Below are 21,813 nucleotides of genomic sequence, written 5' to 3'. Positions count from 1 at the left end.
TATATTTGAGGTTTATTTTGCTAGACATGTGCCTATTAAAATCACTCGCATGTTATGGGGAAGAATCTTCACATTTTTGCTATCACGGCTCCTAAATGGTTAAACAGTTTTCCATTCAAAAGTTTGTGTACCTATCGGCTATACCTATAGTTCCGCATCAACTGTACGGAAATCTAATAAAAGGGAAGTTTTCCATATTATTTTGGTTGATTTATTTTCACGCTTTGATTACGGAAATCAAGCGATCACACAAGAGATAGTTTATATTATTAGTAACTTTATCTACTTGATGTTAATCACAATGAAAACTGTGTTACATGACAAATGCACAAAGAGTAGTCTACCCTTATAATTACAAATGGAAGGGGTAGATTGGTACAGAGCAGCGGGGGCACATTGGTCCGTACCAATCCACCCCATATGCATGTGTACTAATGTACCCCAACCGAACTTCAGGATCATTAATTCCTATAACTGAAAAATTACTCCACGCAGGGCAATTGAACATAAATGAAATTATTTGTAAAGAATTACACTTTCATGCAACATACATAAGTTTTCAAAAATCCAGTGCTTATTACAAATACAAGCTTACAAAGAAATAAGTGAAAACTTACTTTTGGTCTAAGAAATAAAGTTCTTTTCCGCACAGAGAAAAGAATGCTGTGTCCATCCATCAACTGTGCCTCACGATGTTCGTTTGTCACCAATGTTACCAACATTAAACTGTTGTCCATTTACCTCTTCACAGTGGAAAAATATCTACCTCGTACATATGTGTCCCGTGTACCAATGTAACCCCTTCTCTCCTACTCTAACAAGTTATTTCAAAACTATTTCCTTAACTAAAGTATCAATATAAATTTAAGGCAAACGTACTTTAGATAATTTTGAAACGTATCACTGTCCCACATATTATGCGCTGGTAAAGCTGCATCTCGTACCCCATTTTTGTACTTATCCTGAACAGAGTTGTTGCAAAGATGTATTGCTTCATGGAAGTTTTTGAGGTTATATTCTTGAGAACAGAAACGCAAATAGCAATCCCTGAAAGAGAGAAAAGCTCTCTTTAACTTGGAAATAAATTACTTTTTAGCATATCACAGTATTGCGAGCAGTGATAATATTTAGAAAAAATGAAAGCAAAAGGCTAGTCTCACCACAAAAAACAAAATATTCTTTTAAAACTAAGTAGTGCTTTCGGAAGATCCTTCTTCCATCTTCAGCTGAAATGCAATTCGAAGAGGATTAAAAAAATAGAGGGAAATGTGGAAAGGTAAAAAAAATAAAATAAATAAATAAATAAATAAATAAAAAATAAAGAATTTAAAAATGAGGAGCACAAGTCTCCTGTAAAAAAAATAAACACAAACAAATGGTGACTCACTCGTCACTGTTCACTGTTCATCTTTTTTTACCTTCCAGACAGCAGAAATATGTAGTAAAAAGACTGTTCATAATAACATCTATTTCTCCTTTATCTAAATTGAATGTAGATTTCTCTTTATGAATGTAATAGGATTCTTTAAGTTTTCGTTCAGTTGCTGATTTTGCTTTCTCTATTAAACATAAGTCCGCCATGCTATGGTTATAGTCCTTAAGATGCGCTACCAACCCGGATAACTGTTGCAAGCTTCGATATTTCGATGTGCGAATGTGCTCAGCTATTCTGGTACAAATATTGCTTTTTGCTTGATCTATATATACTTTGTCAAACTGACCATTAACAAGTACTTTTTAGCATAATCGTTTAAATCAATTTCTGTTGTAATGCATTGTACACTGAACCACAAAAGTATCTTAACCCCTAAGGGCTCAAATTCCATTACTTGGGGTCCAGGTCATTTGCAGTTGTGAGAACATCTAGACAGATGCAACCTAACTTAGACGTAACTTTTTTCGGCACTGACAGCAGTTGGTAGCCCTGATCCAGGTGCTTATGCACGTAAAATTGTAAAGTAGGTGACTAACGAAACAGTTCTCCATTCTAAGATGAATCTCTATGGTTCGGATCGTGTTTTCCAAAAAACACCATACATTAATCTCAATATTGTTGTGTATGTAATGTTTTATTTCTTTATATACTGTATGTTTAGAGAAATAAAAATACTGATCACGCATGAATCAGGAAATGCTTGAAAGTAGCTGAAAATTTCAAATCTAGAATAACTGCTGGAAATAAGTGTGAAAATGATTGCCTTCATTGAGAGACCTCCAATTCTCCTCATTCCAACATCTTTTTATTTCTTAAGGAGAGAAGATCTTGCTTGTCACACTATGTATTGAAATTGAAATTGAAACATTTGAAAAAGTTTCAACCTGGTCGGGATTCGAACCCGGGTCCGCCGAATAGAAGTTTAATACGCTAACCACTTACCAGGCTACCTCATTGTTTTTAACTGCTCCCGATTTACATTACTACTATTCTTTCTCAAAGTAACTTCTAATTTCCAAAGAAGAAAAGCCGGCAACATTTACGCCGATCCCAAGAGTTTCAGTATTTGCGCGCTACCCTAGCCTGCTGTTTGAACTTGGTCATGTAAAATGTAGAGAAAAATTTAGGCAAGAGAACATAACCTAAAAAATCCTTGCAGAGCTTTTAACCTCTTCTTCTTCTTCTTCTTCTTCTTCTTCTTCTTATTATTATTATTATTATTATTATTATTATTATTATTATTATATTACTATTATTATATTATTACTATTATTATATTATTATTATTATCATTATTAAGAGACCTGGCTACATATTTTATATTTTATGAATTTTCTGATTGGATTTCAAGTCTTTTTGTTGAATAATCAACACACTCCATTGTAGGGGGTTTGGGGGAGGGAAATATTATCCTGTTGCTTTTGTATTTGTTTACTTGCATGCTACACCAAGCCTGGATACTACATTTCACTTTTCTATATCTATGGGAAGTACCCTAAAGGTTGTGATGATCATAAGAGAGTAAGTGAATAAGTGATGAGATCAATGAACTTCGCGTATTAACAACATTTAAAGTATCAGGTTATCTGAAAAGTCATGACGTATTTCGGTAAAATATGACAAATGATGGCTTGTGGATATAATAGAGTTATTCGAATCATGCAATAGTTATGTCATGAATAGCTAAGATGTTGAGCGTTTTGTATTAATATTGCTCTTTTATTTATTTATTTATTTATTTATTTATTTATGACTTCTTTTACGTGGCGAAGTTAAGGCTCTGCAGCCTTCTCCGAGCACTTAACCATGTGCATACATTATGTATTTTTTTTTTAAAAAAAAAGCACCAATATATAGAAAATATTAACAATTACAATAAGAAAAGTACTGAACCACATAAAAAGAGAATATACTACTTAAAATAAAAAAATGGTTAAACACTTCAAAAACAAAAATTGAAAATAACATACAATAGAGGAAACAAAATAACATGGAGAAAACCTAGATTGCATATTGCCTATAGCGGTAAAAGAAGTATGAATATATAAGCTGTACAAATTAGCATAGGTTACCTATTGGTTGTGTGTTCATATGTGGGTTATTAATAGTCTGGTAAAACGAAGATGCCTCATGTGCTACCAGTATCCTTATCTTTACTTAAGAGAAGGGAATTTACAGATTTTTTAAATTTGGCAACTGTGGAAACGTTGTGTGTTAATTGAGGTAAACTGTTCCAGAGGCGTGTAGTACTTACTGTGAAGGATTTTGAGTATGAATCAGAATTGTGACTGGGTATGGAGAGCAAGAAATTATCTTGTGATCTTGTGCTTCTAGTATGAAAGTCAGATAAATATAAAAATCTACGGGCTAGATACGATGGTTCTGACGTAGTCAGTATTTTGTACAATAGGGTAAGATTATGTAAATTTCTTCTTCCAGCTACCGTCAGCCATGACAGTTTTTTATAAAAAGATGTGAGATGTTCCCTGTAAGTTATATTGAAAATAAATCTAATGCAGGCATTTTGGACTCTTTGCAAGCGCTTTGATTGATTTTCTGTTAGATCAGAATAGACTGAGTCACAATAGTCAAGATGTGGGAACACCAGTACCTTGACAAGTTTGATCTTCAAAGATATTGGTAAGAAATTTCTTAGTCGATTTAACGTATGCAGGGCACCAAATGCTCTCTTACAAACTCCATTTATTTGATCTGACCAGGAGAGATGTTGATTTAGTATGACTCCCAAATTTTTGACAGTTGTAGAGAATGGAATAACAGTATTGGACAATTTTATATTTGGGAGCTGATAGATATTAATAGAAGAAAGAATTCTTTGGGAGCCAATTAAGATGCACTGCGATTTTGTTGCATTTAATTTTAACCCATGAGCCGTAGACCAGTCACTGATTTTGTTTAACTCGGTATTTATTTTCTCAATCGCATTATTAATATCTTGTTGGGGAAAAGAAGCATATAACTGAAAATCATCAGCGTAAATGTGGTATTTACAATATGTGAGAATTTTAGGGAGATCATTAATGTAAAGGGCAAAGAGAAGGGGACCTAGTACGCTACCCTGCGGCACTCCACTGTTGATACAATGCCATGTCGATATGTGATCCTGATTGATCACTACTCTTTGTTTACGTTCGTGAAGGTAAGAATGAAACCATTTAACCACTGGTTCAGAAAAATTAAACAATAATGATAATTTCTGAAGTAATATGTCAAAATCAATCGTTTGAAATGCCTTACTATAGTCAAGTAGAGTAAGGAGCGTCAGTTTTCTGTTATCAATAGCCCATCTTATATCCTCCGTTACGTTTACTAGTGCAGTGCATGTGCTATGATTACTTCGAAAACCAGATTGAAATGTATCCAATAAATTATTTGTTGTTAAGTATTCCCGAATTTGATCATTTACAATATATTCAAAAATTTTTGAAAGCACGGGAAGGACACTGATAGGACGATAGTCTGCAATATTATCAGCGTTGTTCTTTTTTGGAAGTGGGCGGATCTTAGCGAGTTTCCATACTGTGGGAAAAGTACCTGTGGCAAGAGAGTAATTAAAAATGTCAGTGATAGGATTAAGTACATGCGGTAGGATTTTCCTAATCATGGTTATTGAAATATCATCTGTACCAGTGGCTTTAGATTTAATTCTTTGGATCGCTTTTAAAACATGTGCAGGCTGTACGTGAGAAAACGAGAACATGGAGTTAATTTCCGAGGCTACAATATTATTCATTGTTTGCAGTTTCATGGAGGCTGGTATCATATGGCTTTGACAGAAAAAAATGTTCAATTCATCTGGCGTATAGTTAATTGCGTTCTTGGCTATGTTTCTCCCAACACCTAATACTTTTAGTCGTTTCCAAAGAACTGCTCCATTATTTTCGAATTCAAGTATTTCATAGGCAAAGCGCCGTTTTGCCTTCCTTACTTCTTGAGTGCAACGGTTTCTTAATATCCTATAGTTTTCGAATTTTGTATTGGAATTTATTGTGCTATCACTGGAAGGATCATTATTTTTAACATGTTTCCTGTATGCTCTATAAGCTTTATCTCTCCGCGCCATTAACGAACGTAATTCATCGGTTAACCATGGTGATGGTGGTCGCGAAACACGTTTCTTAACTATAGGGGCGTGTCTATCATACAAATTTATTATTAAAGAATTTAGAGTATTTACCTGCTCGTCAACTGTGGGGAGGCAGTTTATTAAGTGCCACGGCAAGCAGGCAGCGTCGATGTTCAGGTCTACTTCATTCATGTACCTAAAGTCTCTGTATGAAGTGAATTTAGTTTTATATTGCGGAACTCGAAGTTTGTAGGATATATATAGCATATCATGGTACGAGATGCCCGGTGTGTGGATTTGACCGTGGCTAATTACATGTTCTTCCTTGGATACCAGTATCACATCTATCCATGATTCTGAGTTCCTTATGTGATGGGTTGGACCAAGAGGACAGATAGCAAGGTTAAGGCCCGAGATCGTATCCCTATATTGCAAGACTTCGTCTTTCGTTGTTAAAAGATCCCAATTTGTATCACCCATTATTATGGAATGCTGATAATTGGGTAAATGTTTTGCAATATCGTCAACAAAGTTTATGAAGGATGTACGGGGGGGACGATACACAACACTCAAAAGCAATGTCTGGTGACCTACAGTGACTTCGAGTATAATATATTCTGAACTACTGTTATATACACCAGCTGACTGAGACAGAAGTTTGACCTGGAAGTTGTCTCGTACGTATATTGCCACACCCCCGCCGCGTTTACCCTTTCTATTGTTTGTAAAGAGATGGAAACCTGATAAATGAACGAGGTTGTTTGAGAGGGAATCCTGTAGCCAAGACTCAGAAATAAGTACTGCATGCACATGTTTAAAAGAGGATACAATGCTTTCAATTTCCGCGAAATTTGAAAGAAGGCTTTGCGCGTTGAAATGAATAGCGTTGAAGTTCCCTTCGGCAAAATCTGGTTTCTGGTCATGGGAGGTAGTTTCCAAAGGGGAGGGAGGAAGGTCATTGTCACTTTCTATGAGGATGGAAGTGTCAAGCCCACTGAAACAGTTAGTAATCAAGGTTGCCATATTTAAGTCTGCGAATGTGTCGTTCATTGTCCTATCCTGAGAAGATAATCAGATGCAATGTAAAGTAATATACTTGAAATGTTTACAAGAATCCCTTCTCTATACATACGTACAAGATAATCGGTAGTTCTACTTACCAGAATATTCATCAAAAACAAAAACAAGACGAAACTCCGATATAACAGCACAATAATAGCATGCACACACATACAGAGAACAACACGTCTCCTGCCGACACTGGATACATAAACAACACAACTACACACACAAGATATCCGACATATGAAGAGAATGTTATAGGCACTGCACAACAAAAATATATGTAACTTAGACATCCCTAGCTTTGCAATATGAAGTGGAGTACAAATACAAATTGAAATAATTATTGATAGATAGATTAAATACACTGAACTATAAAAATAATTCACGAAACTAGCAACAAATAAAAAAATAAGTTGAATAGAAACATATTGCAAGAAAGTGTTCATAATTATTCACAGAAACGTGCTACCAGGGTTGCACTTATATGTTGTCCATCTGAGCAAAGCTACTAATATAATGCTTAATATTTCCATGTTTCACTACAATTTGTCCATCGTAAGTCCAAGTGTTCTTGAAGCCAAACCGAGCTGATGCTGCTTTGTAGAGCTCTTTGTTTGGTTTGGTTTTACAGATTTGACCAGAGATGGCGTGGGTCAATGAACACTTGACCACGACCCGCTGACCCACCACCTACCGTGACCCACGACTCACCATGACCAACCACTCACCGTGACCCATACCGACCCACCACCCACCGTGAACCACTGACCCACCAAAACATATCGTCATCAACTCTGACACATAATCCACGGCCTCTTATCTACCGACTAGACTTTACACTTGTAATAAAACCAGGTTGTGAAATTCTAACTAATTGGAGTTTGAATTTCTACGGTCAATCGCTCAAGCACTCTCTGTTACAATAACGATGGATCTGATCTTTACGATATAAAATGGTAAAGTGTTTGTCATGGGCAAAATTACGATGAAGTTCAAGTAAATTATCATAGTCTAATTATTTCTTTGTTGAATTATCGATACTTTTCAGAGGAAAAACGGATGAAATTTGGAAGTCCCAAATCAAGGTAACTAGACTAACATACAGAAGCTTTCATTACAAATTTTATGTCTATTTTTCTCACAATTTTATGGGTTGATTGCCCTGTGCTTTAAGCGCTCTATATAATAAACAAGCTTCAGCAATTATTATAGTAGAAAGTTCATGGTACGCATATATGGATATATGATGCGGAGTATTGTATTTTTTGTTGAGTTGATTTGATTTTGAGTTTAACGTACCTTTCAGTAGCGATGCTATATGAGACGTGGACCTACGGATTAACGTGCAATGCGAGCCACATGAGCTCCCGCCGGGAATCGAACCCGGATCTATTTTTTCTTAATTTGTTTCTCAAGTAATATTTATCGTTTTCGTTTATTTTTACAAACTAACCGACTATTAATTTACCATATATAGAAAGTGCCACCTCTCCCCATAAAATAGAATGTTAAAAATGCTAGGAGACGTTCTGCTCATTTTCAATATGCTAGGAGACGTTCTGTTCATTTTCAATAAAGAGTAAATATACTGAATTTCAGCTCGGTAAGTTTAACGGCTTGTGGGATATATATATATATATATATATATATATATATATATATATATATATATATATATATTTGCAAATAATCGGATCCCCACTATCACTTAGAATATTATTATAATGAAAGCAATATGATAACATCCCAGTTTGGATTAAGCCCTGTACACCAAAAGCCATTTTATTTGACTGCAATTTGGCCATGATGATTAGGCGCACACAGTTCAATTTTTTATATAATAATTTATATATTACTGTGATTCAAAAATGTATTTTTTCCAGTAAGCTCCTCTAAAAACTCACAGGCCTCGAAAGCCAAGTAGTAGTATGAGTCATTTTGCTATTATTACAATTACAAATATCAATATCCAAAAGTGCCTCAAGTTCTTTTTTCACTTAGAGATACTCATCTCAGGTAAGTAAACAGAAACAAATGATAAAGGGAAATAGAAGCCTTGAAAGTAAAATGTAGACAAATTCACCAGTGTTCAGAAGCATATTTTAAAATCACGCTCGACCCCACTCATAGGAGCTAAATACACGGTTCTGGTTAGTTGGAGTTACCCGTTTCTGCCACGTAGCATAAATATAGCATAAATCAACTGCCTATTACTAGCGGTCTTCGTGGCCGAGCGTACTAGCGCAATGGGGTAATAATTATAATTTCTTTTAGTGTGGGTTCTAATGCGGGCCAAGGAAAGTGTTTTATTTTCATATTTTATTTTCTAAATTTTCATAACACGCTGTTCATTAAAATAAGATTAAAATAATACTAAAAAATGTGATTTACTTACAATAGTTACGTGTGCAGTTTTGCTATACGAATCCACAGTAAAAGAAGTAGCAGTTGTAGTAGTAGTAGTAGTAGTAGTAGTAGTCGTAGTCGTAAGAGTAGTAGTAAGAGTAGTAGTAACAGAAGTAGTAGGAACGGGTTAGAAGTCCCACAGGGCTCGTTTTGTTCCACCTTGACTGCCATGATATAAATTAAGGTCAACTGCTTCTTCAATGTTCTTCTTCTTCAATTCCAACAAAGTGACAATTTTCTTCTATTACTATTATAATACACAATACATACACCAGAAGGTTTGGACAATCGCAAAACTGCAACCAATCATAAACGCGTTTTTAGTTTCTATGGCTAGGGTCGAGGGTGAAAAAATATGCTGTTTAGAAGATGCTATCTACAATGCAGCGAGCAGAGTGGGTCGGTGGGTCAGAGTGGGTCATGGTGGATGGTGGGTCGTAGTGGGCTACGGTAGGTGGGTCGCAGTGGATCATGATGGGTAGTGGGTCGCAGTTGGTCAGATGCTGTTGACCCACGACACACTAACCCACTCAGAAAATTCGACCCACTTGACCCACTCAACCACTCCAACTTTGGATTTGACAACACATAGAAGATGGAAGACCAAAAATTGGATGTTCACCCATGTTATTGTTTTACTTCAGGCAAGGGAATAACGCGCGAATAGTGTTTGTGATTTTTACTATCCTCAATGTTTCTATGTTTTTGTTATTGTTCTTAAAGAGTTACTGGAAAAACTGTAAAAGTGAGTAAAACGCGTAAAAATAGGAAACATAAGGTACTGAGGAAGGCTCGTTAAATTAGTTAACTTTTTAAAAAATAATCCAGTACCTTGAAACACCAGACTCCAATCAACATGAGTATCTCTGATGTCTTAGAGTAGTGGCTCAAGCGTTAGTTTCATAACGGGTTCGCGGGTTCGCTTCCGGCTGAGACAATTAAGGATTTTTTTATAATTTGCAATAGTGATACTTCTTATGTATACTAACATATAAAATATTCAATTTCTCTGGGTCTCAACGCTGAGACAACTTTCTTCACAAGCGAAATGCCAACAGCACAAAATTATGTCATACGTATCAACCTTAATTCGTACTGTTTGGGAAATAACGTGTTTGGACAAGAATTGATGAACACACAAATGCTAACACGTGCTTACTGTTGTAGCATGGGCCAAAAATGAGTTCCTAGCTGCGCGCAAATTGCAAATAATGATCGAACTTACAACTCTAGTCCCGAGAGTGATCTATTTATGATGCCATCTCACTTTTCTGCCTAGAAGAAGGGCGAAACAAAATGCATTACTGTTATCAGCTAACAAATATTTATATTCCATTTCTTGTTGTAATAAAATTATAATTCTGTCTGTAAATCCATAAACGTAATAATATTATTGCGTTCATGTGTAAACCAAAGAAACACCTGACATACTCTATATCTTTTCTGATCCTATGAATAGCTTCGACTATGTGACTTTTTCTTTCCTTCTGTAATAATAATAATAACAACAACAATAATAATAATAATAATAATAATAATAATAATGATAATAATAATAATAATAATAATAAAGGAATGGCAGAATTACAATACCAATTACATAAACATTACCTTTCCATACAGAAAAATTAATAATTGCCAGGACGGGATTTGAACCCAGGTAGCTGGAATGGGAGTTTCCTGCTTTCACATTTTTTCTAAAAAAACAAAAGCCCTACCGGCGTATTGTTTGCCACTGGCACCTGATGTCCTTTCAACATATTCCAAACACTATAGGGACACGAACATAGAAACACAGAGGACAGTTAAAATTCCGACTTTGCTGTTCAGAGAAAATGTAATCCCTAGTGGATTGCGCCTCATGATCAGAAGCCGAACGCCCGACATCACTCGGCTAGTGCCACCGGCTCATTTTGCCACAAATTCCTCATATGTTTATGAGAAAATAAACTAGTAGTTATGGAACATAAACATAGAACTGTCTATTTCTACACGTGTTGATACAATTCAAAGAACGTAAAAATAATTTCTGTCGTCTTTTCTTCTTTGGAAATTAGAAGTTATGGTAAAGAAGAAACGTATTGTAAATCGGGTTTATCCCTGAAACGTAGCCTCAACTTGAAGAACTTTCGTGATATTTTCTTCATTGAGGAACGTCTATATAACTTGTTTTTGAGTTAAACAAGGAAATCTCGAGTAAGTCATTAAGACACTCTCATAAGCATTAGTATCTTGTGCATATTCTTCCATGAAACGATTTTAACTAGGTATTAGTTGGGGTGCAAGCTGAAGTGGCACGGTAGGTAAGTGGTTATCACATTGAACTTCTATTCGTTAATCCCGGGTTCAAATCCCAACCAGGCTGAAACTTTTTCAAATGTTTCAATTTCAATGCATACTCAGTGTGACAAGCAAGATCTTCTCTTCCCAAGAAAGAAAAAGATGTTGGGAGAAGGAGAATTGGAGAAGGTCTCTCAATGAAGGTAATCATTTGCAAACTTATTTCCAGCAGTTGTTCTAGATTTGATATTCTCGTCTACTTTCAAGCATTTTCTGATACATGTGTGATCAGTGTTTTTATTTCTTTGAATATACAGTATATAATGAAATAATACATTACATATACAGCAATATTGAGATTAATATATAGTGTTCATTGGACAACACGCTGTGGACCAGAGCGATTCATCTCAGAATGGAGAAATGTTTCGTGCGTCATCTACTCACAATTTTACTTGCATAAAGACCTGACTCAGTGCTACCAACTGCTGTCAGTACCGAGAAAAGTTACGTGTAAGTCGGGTTGCATCTGTTTAGGCGTTCTCACAACTGCAAATGACCTGGACCGCAAATAATGAAATTAGAGCACTTAGGGGGGGGGGGGATATACTTTTGTGGTTCAGTGTATATGAGTAGTATTATAAATGATATAAGAAAACAAAATACCTCAGTACAGCTCACAACAAAATATTACTATTAATGACCATGTTCATATCTTATTGCTTATATCAGAATTAATTTATGATAACAGAATTATTGTCAGTTTATTGAGTATTATTAAATACTAAGAAAAACTGATAAATATATTTGTTACAGCTGTTTTAGAGAAGTTAAACTTTATAAGTTTTAAAAAAGTTTTTAGTGTAATATACATTGTCACCAGCTGTCATCGAATTTAACCTGTACTGATGGTAATACACCTGAGTCAATTTTGATCAAAAGAATTTCTATAGGTTTTATAGGAACCAGTAGCAGGTCGTTGGACAGAAAAATAATGCTGAAATTCTCTCAAATATAAATAAATACATAGAAAATGTACTCATTCTTCCAACATTCGCTCCACACTACAGAGGAAAGGTAATTCGGAATAACGGAAAAGCCAATTAAAATTTAGAGATTCTTTTAAATGAGAAATAATTTCTCTTTACAATGATAAGTTTTTCGAGCAACTAAACTCGATGTTGAATTCAAATTTAGGTACAGGGTGCCCGAGAAATCCCTAACCCTTCACCTGAAGATTAAGGGTTCAGCGGATATGCGTGAACTCATTTCGAGATCGGTGTGTACAATTACTTCAGCAATGTTGCAGCGTGTGTTCAGGTGCACCTCAGTGATAGGATATAGAGGGCGGCCAGTCAACTGCTTTGATTTCGTTGACTTACAGTGTCTTCTTTAATATTATAAACACTTAATTTGAGCTCAAGTGCTCTTTGCCAGAAATGGTCAGGGATTTCTCGGGTAACCTGTATTTTCTTTTGTTTAATCTCCTTTAAAAATTCACATGTTGTGTATACTAGCAAATAAGCAATAGGGAAAGAAACACGGATGAATAAGTACTAACAAACTCGGTTATTAATGTCTTGATATACAATATTTATCAATTTAATGGAAACACCTAAAAAATGCAACTTACCCGATCAATATGGTGTTGGACCACCTTTCGCCCTCAGAACAACTCTGGCGTGACGTGGAATGAAAACGTGGGTAGTAGCAAGTGGCATATTACACCATTCCACTGGAATGCATGACTCAGTTCCTTGAGATAATAGGATGAAGGCGAAAATCTGCGTAGGGGTCACGTGTTCAAAACGAACCACAGATGTGGAATTATGTTCAGGGCCGAGGATTGGGCGGAAAATAGAGGTGCTCAATTTCATCTCGATGTCCCTCAAAGCACGCCGGAAAACACTCAGTTGTGTGAGCAGACACATTTTAATCCTGAAATATGATCCGTAGCATAGGGACCATAAAGTGCACATGGTTCCCTAAAATCGTGATATAATCACGGGCAGAGACGCGGACGATTAGTATTAGCGCGGGACTCACTTAAAACAAGGGTAATGTGGCCAACAGCGTTACAGAGCTGCCGCTATGTTTTATGGTTAGATAAAAACGATTCGGATCAAACGTTTCTTTGAAATAAGATACATGCATGAACACGGCCTGTTTTGAAATAAGATGAATGATGATTCATTCTACCATATCACGTGTGTTCACCCATTGGCAGTGAATGTAGTATGTTCGGAGCCCCATTGGCGTTGTGGTAAAGCGTTATGGTTTATCATCAGCGTTTCCGTCCGTCCAACGTGACCCCGTATGTCCAAGTCATGTTAACTTAGTGCGGGCTGTGCTTATCGATACAAGATGTGAGAGGTACTATTTGAGTTCCTCCGTCATTTTCATCGCAGACTCACAACAGTTCTGAGTATCAATCCGCTTTAATTCTAGGTGACATCTTGTGCTAAGGATCGGGCAGCGGTGGCTCAGTGGTAGAACGTTCACCTCTGGTGCATGGGGTCACGAGTTCAAACCCTGCTTCCGCCAAGTGAACTTTGTGGTAGACAAACACCTTTTCGTGGGTTTCCTCGGTGTTCTCCCGTTTCCTTCCATTTTCTTCATTCACCATTTCATTCATTTCTCATCATCACTGTCTCCTTTAGCCTAACCGGCATAACCGTGGGACGTAAAACTAAAAAAAATTCATTTCATTTCTTTCGCCAAGGGTTTTCTTCTGATTACTGTTCCTCTTCGCTGATGTGGTCTAGCCATGAGTTTTGTAGGCCACCATTGTCTTGAATATTATCCCTTGCGATACACCCAACATTCACTTCTGTCACTTTCGTCACGCTCGTATAACATAACCGAGCACCAATAGTTGCCGTCTTTGGAAATCAAAGAGGTCATCTATTTTACATTATCGCCGTCCTGTTCAGTTCTACTGCTCCTCAGGTAGAACAGAATTTGCCATAACACACCATCAACAAGAATCCGACGTAACCATCGCCCCCTGACCGTTGCCAACCCGGACATCTGGTGTGTTTCCAACTCCAGGTATATCCATTAAATTAATAAAAATCCATATATGCTATTTAAAATTAAGTATGTACTGTGTAACATGTGTTATACAGTTAATAATTAGGGATATTCTGGAAGACCTTATTATTAACTGCACAGTACAATATATTGTCCAACTTTTTATTTTTGTCTTACCTATACATCCAAATAGTTAGAGGCTGCGTATCTGTAACTAGAAACCATTGACGAATATCGAACTTTGTATTGTATATCAAAAGTGGTTTCTCTGAAATATACATTTAAAAAAATGCTTATTAATATTCGTGATTTGAGACAAACTTTCAAATAGATACATGATTTATTAGGAATTAAAGAAATACACCGAGGCCCAAAAGTAGGTATACAAACCAGAATCGATCAAGTATAACATTTTAATCTATTAAGATAGTGCATTTGTTTGCTTCGGTCTGTTCCGAGCTTCAATTATAAGTGAAAAGAAATTAAGAACAAATAATGAACAAGCTAAGTCAATATCTGTATGAATAGTAATAAGTAAATGATATAAAATCTCATTAGCCCATTAGTACCGGACTGTATACCTACTTTTGAGCTACCCTGTATCATTGAAGAAGTAAGATCCAATGAACATCATATCATTGCATATTTACAGTTAGAACAAATTTATTATCTACTACTTTCTATATTGTGCCATTTTTCTTTTATATCAGCTTACTATTTCTTAATGTAAAAATATGTATGTTCTGTAATTACGTATTTACTTGTTAATCTCTTAATTTATGATGGCTAGTTTACAGTGGCGGCTCTTAAGGGAATCATATCTGTAATAATTATAATTTTTATTACTATAAATTAAAGGAAGAAAGCTTGACTAAAGTACTAATTCTTATATACAACTTTTTGAAACTGTATAAAGCTTTTTTTCCTTAGCTTAAGTAATAAAATTTAACTGATGTAACTTCCCTCAAGAGTCACCACTGCCACTTCAATATCTTGCTAATTACTATGAACTGACACTTTCTCTTTCCGAGTATACGTAACTAATTTATTAATTTTCACATGACTTTTTATTGTTTTAGCACTATATCACTCATTACATCCACTGACACTAAAATTAAACAACAATGAAAATCGCAATTCCTTAATAACAACTCTTGGATACAAGATTCTTTACCAGTCAAAAATGGAGGCCTTGGAATCCGTCGCGCCACAGATATGGCTATTCCGTCTTTTTTAGCGTCTTTCTACGGTAGAAGTCAAATAGTTAGTTCTGTTCTTCAATGGGATAACGACGAAATCACCAATCCAGATGTGATGGACTGCATAGCTAAATGGACAAATTTAGTTGGGTTAGACCCTCCGGCTCTCGAAAATCGTAACAATCAGTCGGCTTGGGACGAGCCCATCGTTAATTGCCATGCAGATTCTTTATTGCAGACTACAAATAACATTGAAGATAAAGCCAGACTTTTAGTGGTCATGTCCCCAAAAAACGGAGCATGGCTTCACCTCTACCAATCACCATCTCTGGGCCTACACCTATCCAATGAGAGCTTCCGAGTATCAGTTGCACTACGGTTGGGAGCAGATATATGTGAACCACACCACTGTCCCATTTGTAACACCTTTGTAGATAAAAAAGGATTACACGGTTTGTCGTGTAAAAGCAGCGCAGACAAACATCCACGTCGTTCAAGTGTAAATGATATAATATTAAGAGCATTAATATCAGCAGGGGTCCCAGCAGTGAGGGAACCGATTGGATGCAGCCGATCTGACGGAAAAAGACCCGATGGTATGACATTAGTACCTTGGAAGAAAGGAAATGCATTGATTTAGGACTTCACATGTTCAGACACCTATACCCCCTCCAACCTACAATATGCATCAGTACAAGCTGGACTCCTAGCTGCTCGAAGAACAAAAGAAAAAAGGAATAAATAGCAATCTACTCGATAACTATTGCTTTGTCGCAGTTTTTGGGAAGAAGGAGACCTCAAATTTATAAAAGAAATCGGCCACCGTCCATCAATTAAATCAGGAGATAATCGAGCAAAAAGTTTCCTGATTCACCGCATAAGCATAGCCCTTCAACGTGGGAACGTGTCGGCTATAATGGGAACGTTACCCACTAGTAAAGAGCTAGAAGAAGTCTTTCTTCTGCAATTGCGGAGAAGAGAGGTTAGGAGTAAAAACAGACATCATTGGTGCATCAATTTATGTAGCAACCGAGCAAGGAGTATGGAGAGACAGCTCACAGTCCATAAGTTTATATGAAAAATTACGGCATGAATGCTGTACCGTACGTCAAGACAGTGACATAACATGACAGTTTGGAGTCTTTGAAAGCAGAAGATTTAGTATTACCTGCCGAACACTATGGGAACAAAGTACCGAAGAATAGATATTTACTGTTTCATTTTAAATTTTCATTATAACAGTTTTTTTTTTTTTAATAATCATTGTTATTTTCAGATAGTTTCACTTCGTTGCCTAATTCTTTGATGATTAATTTTCTTTAATTCACTATGATATTCTTTGATGTATATAATTGAAGTAATAAATTAAAATATTATATATATATTTGTTTTATCAAAAATGTAACATATATTAACCATGTTAATACATTCCTTTCTTTATATTATTAAATCAAAATTATTTTTTCAAAAGAATAAAAAGAGTTAAGAAGTTTATATTGGGTGGTAAATAGTTAAATGTGAAAATTAAGCTTTTACTTTAAATATTATTACTTCGAAGATATAGATAATCTATTAAATGGTGTTAAATAAACTCACATTAGCTACTTAAAAAATGTATTTGTTTTATTCTTTTCTGTATCATCTATTTATCTAATTTTCTTCAGTATGAAACGTATTCCGTTTCATAATAACTCAAAGAACCGAATTCGTTTCCTAGACACAGATAAAAAGCTTGCTTTACACATTTACAGATAAAGTACAGTATATTAACAACAAGTATAGATTTAATAGAAAGAGGGAAAATGGTAAACGCAGCACATGAACAGTTGAAAGCTATTATTGAATTTGACAAAAGTAGGCCTAAAATTGATAATATTGGCAATAAAATGTATGTTAATTTTTATTTTCTTTGTTAATTGATTGGTAAATATATTTGGAATACGTTTTCGACAAACATCACAAAACCAACTCACATTATATGTACAACAGAAAATCTATTTTAAAACTGATATGAACATTTTTCAGTGACCCTTACTGACTCAACACTACTAAAGTTTCAAGACATCCATTTAAATGTATACCAAGAGTATAGAGTGCCATAACTCTGGCCCCAGAGCAGTTTTCTCCACATTGTCAGGTAACTTAACACTTTCAGACAGAATTTAAATTGGACTCAGAATAAATTTGGATTGTTCAGACGAGCGTTTCCCATACTTCTCTTTCAAAGTGGGAACCACTTCTATTAATCAAAACGTTCTACGAACCACTCTACCCATGCCCCCTTTGAAATTGAACATATGCTAGCATACTAGTGCATTTATATTTTAAAAATGTAGTTGATTAAAATTGCTTTAAGTTTATATTGGTATTCAGAGAATAAAATACATATTTATTTTTAAAAAAATACTAAAACGCTATCAAGAATATGTATAATATGTAAGCTAAAAGAATGTGAATAATCGTTATTTTATTAAATTGTATGATCTATTATTTGTATAATCTTTATTTTATTAAATTGAATAATCTATTATTTGTATAATTTTATCTTATTCAATTGTATAATCTATTACTTGTATAATTTAATCTTATTAAATTGTATAATCTGTTATTTGTATATATGTATATAGTATGACTCGCAATTTGCTTCATTTTTCTCTGTCTCTTTTAACAAATGTTCAATCTAAGAAGATCATAAGGGCAGACTTGAAAGACTACTAGTGGTCTGCGGCAGTATTCTTTGTTTTATTCTCAATAGTATGATAGAGAGACGAACAAAAAATACAAAATCAAAATCCCTTGTGTAAATTTGTTTTTAACAGTCCTTTAAACACTCTGTTGTCGGGTAATCCCTAAATCATGGCACGTTTCAGGGAAATATTTTGGCATTATTGCTCAAATAAGTCTTTGATACAAGCTGTACACGTGTCATTATTGTTTACATCATAGTTCTGTGTTCTTTCTTTCTAATTGAGAAAACATTTGTGTGAGTTGAATATTACACAAACATATCTTCCACATTTCAGAATCTTGGATTATTTTTTTTTTTTTTTCGTGCTAGTGAATCTCTTTCCCATACAAAAGTAGATTGTTTTATACCCACATCGGTATTCCAATTTTTTCAAAAGTAAGAACAAAGGACACTTGAGATCATTCATACATTGATCCTACACTCGTCATACTTACACACATCTGTCAGTCAGAATTTATCAAATTATATTTCAGTCTTATGACAACCAGTTTTTATCTTCACAGAGACCAGTAAGATGAAGTTATTATTATAAATGTCTATTACTGAGTCTCTACCTTACATCACTCACAAAGATCTTACAAATTTACTTACATAAATGAGTCTTTTAAAACGGCTATTAACTTCATTCTTTTAATTAATTACTCACTAACCGTATACGCTGTACTATAAATTTGCATAAGTCTCTACCACTATTAAGTTATAAGTTACACCACTTCTTCTAGAATCATTATGTTTTTAGTTTACGACATGACAATATAGTGAAAACAATATATGGATCATGTATTTTCTTTTGTTGGTGATGGAACATATAAACGTATGATGAAATTAAAGGTAAAAGTATGCTTCTCTGTGAAATAGGTCAACAAAGGTTCCCTGGTAATAAATGAAGAAACTGCTCCCACTTACTCAACTTTAGCATACACACGGGATGTGATGTAGTGAGCGTCATGCCTTAGGCACCCTTATCACCCGTATTTCTCCAGATACCCGTTATACAGAGGCTGGGTAAATCCCTTAGCTACTTTTGGAACAAGAATGACATGAGAAAGAAATTCCGCCAGATGTCTTACCTGTTACGCCACCGCACCTCTGTATGTTCGTGAATATAGTACATTGTTATGTTACAACATGTATTGTAAGAATTTACTCTTACCTATATATTTCTGTATGACATATCGCTGGTTTTGTTGAATTAAATTACCAAGGCATAAAGTCTCCAAGCTAGAAAAAATTCGAATTCCTTTTCCCTGAGTACTAGCAGCAGGCTTCAAGATCCATATGTTGCGACATCCATCGATACTCCACTGTGTCCAAAATTGTTTTACTTTTTCAAGAAGCTGTTGTATAGTTTTACATAGTCCCTATAATCAACATAATTATTGATGAAACACATATACAGACTTACGTAGATATAAAATTGCTATAAATGGCATTATTATCTTTACGTCTTTTGAAAACTATCTACATCATTGGATGTGATATGTATCTAAGTAATTTTTCGAAATAAAGCCTTTTGAAGAGAATTAGATTTTCAATCCTTGTAAATTTGTTCCTAGGTATTAAATACATCATATCATGACAACGATCATTCGATCCTAAGGTACATCGGACGTATATTGCTCCGATCGTCTCACGTTGATGCTGTTATAGAGGCCTCCAAAATTTGAATGCTTGTAATATTATAGCTTCTTTAGTTAGTAACACTAAATAATTGATGTGGGTTTTGGATCAAAAGCTCCATTATATTTCAGTCGAAGATTTCCTTGTAGGCCTTATATCTGGAGAACTACATATAGTGTAGCCAAACCCAAACTATTAGTTAACTCTATATAATGTGCTTATTGTGTAGAAATTCGAAAACTCGATTTATGGGCCGTTCAAAAATTTTGTAGTCCCTGATCCAAAAACTAATTATTGGCCAAGATCGCAATCTTTTGATGCATTTTTGGGGATCGTTCCTAAAATTCTTGGCCAATATCTCAATCTTTTGATCCATTTTTGATCATTCCTAAAATTATTGTGTAAGTTATCGTTTAACATGCAGATTTCAAATATGTAATAATTTGATGTAGTGGTACTTGAACAAATAAAACTTTATGTTGGGTTTGACTCTGTTAATTTAATCGTACAACAGAGGATGTCAAACAATTTTCCTTTATCGATATTTGTATCGTACAAAAATTCGGCCTTTTTTAAAAAGTCTATTAGTTTAGTAGTTGTAAGATCATTTCAAGATAAATTTATCCACCCTGTGTATATAATCATACACATCGTAAGTTAGGTTTAACAGCAGTTGGCAGCCCTTAATTTCTCTCTCTCTCTCTCTCTCTCTCTCTCACACACACACACACACGTATACACATACATACATACACACATACACACATACATACATACATACAAACATACAAAAATACATACATACATACACACATACACACACACACATACATACATACATACAAACATACAAAAATACATACATACATACACACATGCACACACATACACATACACACACACACACACACACACACACACACACACACACACACACACACGTACGTGCGTACGGGTACAAACAGTGAACCTTCTTTCAGAGACCAGCTCTTTTAATAATTATTTTTACAGGAACCGATATAAAATCTCGCAAGCTAATATATTTGACCTCCTATTCAGCGATCATCCATCACTTGACTCCCTTTAGGTGAAGAATTGTACGACGTACTCTTTGTTAATTAACCATTTCTCGCTTTCATCTACTGAACAAACAATGATAACTGCAATAATTATTCATCATCATAGGTATTCGGCCACTATTGGCAGGTCCTTGCCGCAACTGAGAAGATTCCATGCTCCACGGTCTTTCGCTAACCTTCTTGGCTTTCGGATAGTTATTCCGTACAATAAAATACGATAAGACTTTTTCCCCACTTAGTTTATCTAAAATGTTTTGTTGAATTATGAAGAGAAAAGTACTGCGCATTGAAAAAGTGTGAAATTCTGTCACTCGACTGAAATTTACATATTGAGTATTAAAATGAATTCGAATATTAGTATTCTTCGCAAATTGAACTGAAATAAACCAAACTTAGATGCCTGTATTATATATGGTAGGAGTAGTTCATTATATCAAATAATGAGAATATTTTACTGTATTTTTTCCTAGTCCTCAGAAAACAGTGAGATGAAGATCAGAAATGCTAATGAAGAGAGATCACTTCTGACTTACTCATTGGTAGTCACAGAGAGGATCAGTCCTAGACAATTCGCCTCCCTGTGCAAAAGTATAATTTGTTATTTCTTATAACACGATTGGATCGTGTTGGGTTCGGTTCCAGTTCGGGGCAGCCGTTCTAATGGCCTGCAACGATCTAATTCTTGTTTGAGCTAACCACTTTTGTGACCGGCAGAGTATGATCCTTACCTGATCCCATTCGGGATAACCAAAACTTATAACTCTGCTGGAAACAACTCCCGTTCAATACAGCTTACCTGTGGTGGATATTAGTAATTGGCATGAAGAAGGCATTTGCAATAAAAACGATAATACTACAAC

At 35.1% G+C, this 21,813-nt stretch overlaps 1 protein-coding gene across 2 annotated transcripts in view; it reads right to left on the bottom strand.

The window, feature by feature from the left end:
* The window catches only part of LOC145692924 (uncharacterized), a 64,647-nt gene that overhangs the window by 11,680 nt on the left and 31,154 nt on the right, over window positions 1-21,813 (bottom strand). Inside the window, exons 7-9 of one of the 2 annotated variants that reach the window (XM_081768485.1) lie at window positions 19,408-19,615; window positions 14,484-14,574; window positions 880-1,047 (exon numbers count right to left, since the gene is read on the bottom strand). In XM_081768485.1, the coding sequence (XP_081624611.1) occupies window positions 880-1,047; window positions 14,484-14,574; window positions 19,408-19,615 (467 nt within the window). Of the gene's footprint in view, window positions 1-879; window positions 1,048-9,014; window positions 9,290-14,483; window positions 14,575-19,407; window positions 19,616-21,813 lie in introns of those variants that run through there. The other variant, XM_081768486.1, reaches the window with a different exon arrangement.

Source organism: Thermobia domestica, chromosome 8 (genome assembly GCF_964235325.1).
Source record: "Thermobia domestica chromosome 8, izTheDome1.hap1.1, whole genome shotgun sequence".
In the NCBI taxonomy this organism is placed as follows: domain Eukaryota; kingdom Metazoa; phylum Arthropoda; class Insecta; order Zygentoma; family Lepismatidae; genus Thermobia; species Thermobia domestica.
The sequence above is the reverse complement of the archived record's forward strand: the minus strand, read 5'-3'. Positions and strand labels throughout refer to the sequence as shown.